At 35.3% G+C, this 6,267-nt stretch overlaps 1 protein-coding gene across 1 annotated transcript; it reads right to left on the reverse strand.

Moving 5' to 3' along the window:
* Positions 1 to 2,830: 2,830 nt before the first annotated feature.
* Tango5 (Transport and Golgi organization 5) lies at positions 2,831 to 3,844 on the reverse strand. The gene is made up of 2 exons (XM_065239072.1): positions 3,516 to 3,844; positions 2,831 to 3,453 (listed from the first exon to the last, which is right to left on the reverse strand). The coding sequence occupies exons 1-2, from the start codon at positions 3,813 to 3,815 to the stop codon at positions 3,034 to 3,036; spliced, it is 720 nt and encodes a 239-aa protein (XP_065095144.1). The 5' UTR covers positions 3,816 to 3,844; the 3' UTR covers positions 2,831 to 3,033.
* Between the last annotated feature and the right edge of the window lie 2,423 nt (positions 3,845 to 6,267).

A 6,267-nucleotide genomic window follows, 5' to 3' on the forward strand; every position in this document is an offset into this window, starting at 1 on the left:
ATTCAGCTTATTTGTTGGCCAATAAAATTGATGCCCCAGATATTCTCGCTGAATGAATATGTAGGGGGAATGGCTCTAATGTTGGCCTATGGATCTAATATTGGGCCCATCGCTTAAAATCTGCTATTTATCTATTTTATCTAGATGAACGCGTGATTGGAACGGTACTAATGGATATTTTTGGTTGCTTATACCATTTCTGTTAAAATGAGCAGGTATATATACCTATATTAGACCTGTTCTTTTAAACAGAAATAATCGGGCTGCACCGGGTCAACCGTGATTACTGTTCGTCATGTTAATTTGAACTTCTGTGCTTGATGATTGTTGATGATATAGAGGTGCTTCAAGTTAATTTTATGTTTTAAGGTAATTTACGGCTTATAATATTTGTATCTCGAGACTGAAACAACGAAAACTGCTGTAACAACTTCCATAGCAAAGCCTAATGTGTTATCTACCAACTTTGTGACTTAAGGTTGACTATTCAAAGTGATTTTATTGAAGTTTGACTTAGTTTCATGCTCGAAGATATCCTAAAATGTGAAGAATTTGAAAGTATTTGTTCTACGAACTTTTCACCCATATGATATAAAAATGTGTAGTCTACGGCATAACGTTCCTTATACTGTTTTAGAAATTTCGTTCAAACATAGTTTTCGTGTAGATTCCATAGATTGAGAGATAAAAATCAGAAAAGAGGCAGTTATAGCTAAAATTCACAAGACAACAGAGCCAATAAAAGTTTCAATTAGATTGACAGAACATAGTTGCATTGCTTTTCAATGACGACCGATGACTGTTTTTTTGATAGATTTTTAGAAATATGAATCCTCAGTAGGGTTTTTTTTTTTATCAAAGGCAAGTGTCACTCGAGCCATCCAAAATGTTCGTTATTTTATAAACTGCTATTATGGCTCGAGTGACACTTGCCTTTGATAAAATTGAGTGTGATGAATGATTGATTTTACAAAACGGTAGTTGAGAACCAGATTCTTGTAAAAATTACCGAACAGTTTTGCAAATTTCTTTCTGTCAAATTCACATTGCGGTCATTTCGAACTTGGAACTTCTTTTGTTCTCCGGTGAAAAAGTAAGTACTTTACATTTTTGCTACAATCCGTTCGATATACGTAGAAAGGATAATTCAGCTGGGTGGCATCCCTATCTTGTTCGCCTTGCCTTGAAAAGAGCTAACATCGCTGCGGGCCCGCGAGTCGTGGGCCCCACTGACAGCTCATAATTTGTAAGCAAATAGAAGATTCATGCCAGAATTTCAAAAAAGGCGTGACTGATATTTTAGATATTCTTAATATTTTTGCTTACATTTTGTGAAAACAATAATGTTTATTTACTTTGCTAGTTTGGTACAATGACGTTTATATAAGGTCTGGGCCAAAGGGGTTATTGGTGTTAGCGAAATGTGCAATTTTTAGTGGTGTTCGAGCTCATAGCCTAGTCAGTAAAGGCACGGTATTACCAAGCCGGAGGCGGCGGGTTCGATTCCCGGTCCGGTCGAAGGAATCTTTCGGGTTGGAAATTTTCTCGACTTCCCTGGGCATAGAGTAGTGCTTGCCACACAATATACAAATTCATGCATTGGTATTGGCATCGAAAGCTCTCAATTAATAACTGTGGAAGCACAGACAAACAGACGTAACTCTTCATTGTGTATCTTCGTTCACGCATTTAACGGTTTATTTGAATATTATCAGTTCCGCGAACTACTCGCCGCAGCGCTGGCATCGGATCACTTTGACGTTTCTATACATTCTATAGAACTTTTATGCAATATTGTTTGCGAGTTAGCGAGCAAGCTTGTTTTCCGCGAGAAGCCTGAAAGATGTCGCTACTGAGGTCCTATGTTTTCATGAAAAAAAATTTCAAAGAGTTACGTCTGTTTGTCTGTGGTGGAAGTGCATTTAGAACACTAAGTTGAGAGCACGCAATAAGCTAATATGCGCTAAGCAATAAGCTTGAAATGCGAACAAGAAGAAAGAAGAAAATGTTTGAAGTGGTGCTCATATTGCCCCGAATGGACTTAAGTCATTTTTGGCTAAGAAAATATTTAATGTTAAATGAAAACTAGAAAAACATCGTGTCATATAAGAACCATTGACCGTTTATAAAGCTGCTGAAGGAATATTAACGAAAACTTATAAGAAACTACCAACCTTATTTTCTGACTCAGAAATCTTATAACATTTTTGATATTTTGAGATAGTCCAACATTTTTCGAATATACGCCCAAGAGAAAAGTAATTTTTTAGTCTAACGTGAAATGGATAGTTCAAGTAGGCTTCAAGCAGTAAGTCAACAACAATTTTGTTTTGCAACAGATATTAGATAAGTTCCAGAACAACATGTGAAAAGGGCATACAAGCTTTTTGTAAACAAACCTTCTTATGCCCTTTTCTCGCCACCCATATGACACCAACGCAAACCTTTAACATCACCGGGTAGGGGACACTTTCCCCTTGCCGATGATATTGCTGGTTTGCGTGGGCGACCCTCGGTTGGTGAGAAAAGAGCCTACAAAGGTTTGTTTACAAAAAGCTTGTATGCCCTTTTCACATGTTGTTCTGGAGTTGATTTTTAAGCGGGTGGCCACGGCGAAATTGCACTACTTTCCCTACTCGTACGAAAAACGTTAACGTAAACAAGCAGTAAGATGTGTACACAATCGAATAGGTGGAGCTAGTGATAAAAAAGATGAAAAGGAGTATACCTAATTCACCAGGTTGTTAGGTGTATCGATATAGGCAACCACGTCAGTTTTTCGGTGTTTATATTCGGAATGACGCTATTTGCAAAGCTAATTTGGAGTTCAAAAAAGTCAGTAAACAAAAAATAACTTTATTTTTCTTTGATTCTGAGACTAAATCACTTTTAACGTAATTTATTGTGTAAAACCAACAAAATATGTTGTATAACAATTAATACAAGCGGTAAAATCGAAGTAACGTTTATTTGAGTTGCATTTCCCGTATTTACATTATCTACATTGATTTAATAATAAAATTGTTTTCGCATTTAGGATTTTTTATTTTTCTTTTGACTCTGCAGCTTTTTCTGATAAATTTGAGCAAGAGAATTAATAATAGATGAGACGAAGAATAAGATCATAAATATAACAAAGTATTCAAACAAATTTTGAAGTATATTCGATGAGCTAGTTGATACTTTGGTTGTTCCCCTATGTAGTCTATCCTTTTGGTTTTGAAGGAATGTTTTGAATGGCTCCTGCAATTTCTTTCCTATGACGGGTACCAAAGCCATAAAATCGACGGCTTTATCCACAAGGTTTTCGTTGAAAGCAATAATCACAAAGATTTTTTGTATGTGCATCTTGATGACCGCTTTTCCAATTAATGTTGCTCCAAAGAATGTCCAGAATGGGACCAGGAAATGGCCACAAGTAATACCAGCAAGGTCGAAAAGTGGGTTAGGGATCTGTGAAATAATCAAGTGAGTATTTAACTTATGGCTATGATAGGTACTAATTTCATACGTACACTTGCACAGAGAAGAATTCCAAGAAACCCAACCTTCTCAACGAATTTCTCCATTGCCAGCTTGCCACGCTCAAAGAGTTTCAATTTGTCACCATGCATTTTCCGGTTTTCTAGTTCTTGAAGATCATCGAATTCTTGGTAATCGGTTCCCGATAGCCTTGAAGCTCTAGCCATAAAATAAGGAGGCAGCTCACCGAGCGCGGTGCCGGCTCCCCATAGAAATGCTTCGAACCGAACCTTAGACATGATGGCCCACATTGATGGATACGTGGTTGACATCACTTGTTCTTCAGGGCACATAATTCTGAAATAAAAAACACATATATTTATTTCTTCATTATTCCACTATCATTATTCACGCCGAGTGTCTACGGTTCATACTAATTTAATTTAAAAAAATTATTGTTCAGGGTTGTCCTAACATCATTTAAAAAAATCCTCGTGGTATGTGGACAGCCCCTGGGGGCAATATGGTTCCTCTAAGAACAACACATAATAAAACATGAAACATTTGTAAATGTACACTGAAAAAAGTTTTCACTTAGTTTCTGTTAGGAAAGCACATAATAATTTTCCAAAAACAAAAATAATGATTTTTATCTGAATATCACATAACACCAGAAATTGTAACTAATCATATATATTTCATTGGACACATAACGTTCATGTGATTTAGTGGTGCAATTTCCAATTATGGGATCACATTAAAGTTATGTGAAATTCACATGGGTATTTTCCAATGGTTATGTGATTTATTTTATGAGTGTAGCATAACAGTGATCAACTCATGCTTTGGAATTTGTTTGATAATCCTGCACAGTGTATAAAATATGGATAAAGTATGATATAGAGGGCGTGCGTCATGGGCCACCATACGGAGTAATATGAGCACACTAGAAAAGTTAACATTCTGACAGGTGTTCGCTAGAAAATAACATAAAATAAATCATGTGAAATATAAACATAAGATATATTAGCAACTGTATTTCATGTAGTGACCATTTATAGAACCAGCGGATCGATTAAATGCACTATAGTGAATACAAACCTTGTTTTGTTGACTGCAAATCTGATAATATTTTAGAGATGGTGAGTCAATGTTACATTTTCATTATTATCTTAGACATATAATTGAATTTTGATACGGTTTTCATGGAGATTCATATTTGTCTTGGTGCACAAATTGCGTAACGCATAGAGGGGGTCATGCTAGCATTAGTAATTGTAACATAAGTATTGGGAATGTTATAGTACGTTCAGACTACGAGTTATAACATGTTATAGCGCTATCTTGATGGTGTTTTCTGTGTTGCAATTATTTGACAACCGTTATAACATGTTATAACTCTCCAGTCTGGACAGCGTTTTACGTAATAGATTGACCAATGTGCTGTTAATTAAATCCATGCCATTCTTGCATAATAACAACTTTTCAAACTGTTACTAGAGATTTTTTAATTTGATCGCAAATTAAAACCATTTCAAGATTGCACTCGTATTGGCAAACCGAAGTGACAGACGACTAACTGGCGAAGAAAACAATAATTAGTCCCCAGACAACCAGAATGCACGTATATTCAAAGTTGTTTTCGTGATATACAAACATATATACAAACAAACAAATCGTATAGAATGCAAACAAATGGCTTATACGTACAAAAGTGGAGGCAATATACGTGAAAATTTTAATTTAATTGTAAACGAGTTGATTTAACATCATACACGATTTAATCTGTAATAACAAATTCACTTTGAAAAGTCTTACGATGTAATCCGATTGGATTTGTGATTTTTTTTTTTTTTTTTTTTTTTTCTTTATTTAAGAGATTTTTAGCCTTAGGCTAGTTCATCTCTAGAATTTGTGATACAGTACGACGGAAAAATGAATCATTGCATATAGGTCGGAAATTTGCATTCCATACGATTTAACTTAAACATAATGCGATGCATCTCATTCTTATATGCGATTTTGACATAAACTGTAGCAATTTACGATACTGTCTGCACATTGTTATATGACTTCTGGTTGTCTGGGTCGTAATTAGAAATACTCAGAGGGAGAGATGGGCGGAGAGAATGTTTTGAGCCAAATGAACTGTCAAAATCTGAGCCAATCGGACATTCCAATTAGAATTTCTTAGAATTTCCGAGGAATTCTTACTAGAATAAATTTGAGAGTATTGCAATCGAACAGAAATTCAATCACCTTTATGTTTTGTGTGCTTCGTAAATTTAACTAGTTTTTGGAACCAAAAACAATATTCTAACTCTTTTGATTAATTGATCTTCGTTGGTTAATGAATGGCACCAAGAAATGTGCAAAATATTGCGATGCAATCAATTATTATTTTGCACCTAACCCGAATCAAAAATATAAGTCATTTGAAATGCTAGCTTCTAGCAAGGGTTGCAATATAATTTAGGAACAAATCCCTGCTGCGGAATTGTATTTTGTTTTCTCCGCCTATCTCTCCCTCTGAGTATTTCTAGACGTATTGTGGTTCGCTGTAATAGAATTTACTTAGAAGCTTGTGCAATCAGCTACCAGATGGGCTAATACTTTTGTTTTGATTTGAACAGAGTAGATTTTGTGAGCAATGATCTTTGACAGTGTGCAAAAAGTGTATCATTTTGTTATTTTTTAGTAGTAGTTTTGAGTAGAGTGAAAGAGATAGAACCAAAACATTCTAGTACATTTGGTGAAAATGCTAGTACAATTCAGTAGTAGCACAAACGAAGTGACAGACGGAGC

Source organism: Ochlerotatus camptorhynchus, unplaced genomic scaffold (assembly GCF_037179485.1).
Source record: "Ochlerotatus camptorhynchus isolate MF236.1 unplaced genomic scaffold, CSIRO-AGI_Acam_v1.1 ptg000047l, whole genome shotgun sequence".
NCBI lineage: Eukaryota > Metazoa > Arthropoda > Insecta > Diptera > Culicidae > Ochlerotatus > Ochlerotatus camptorhynchus.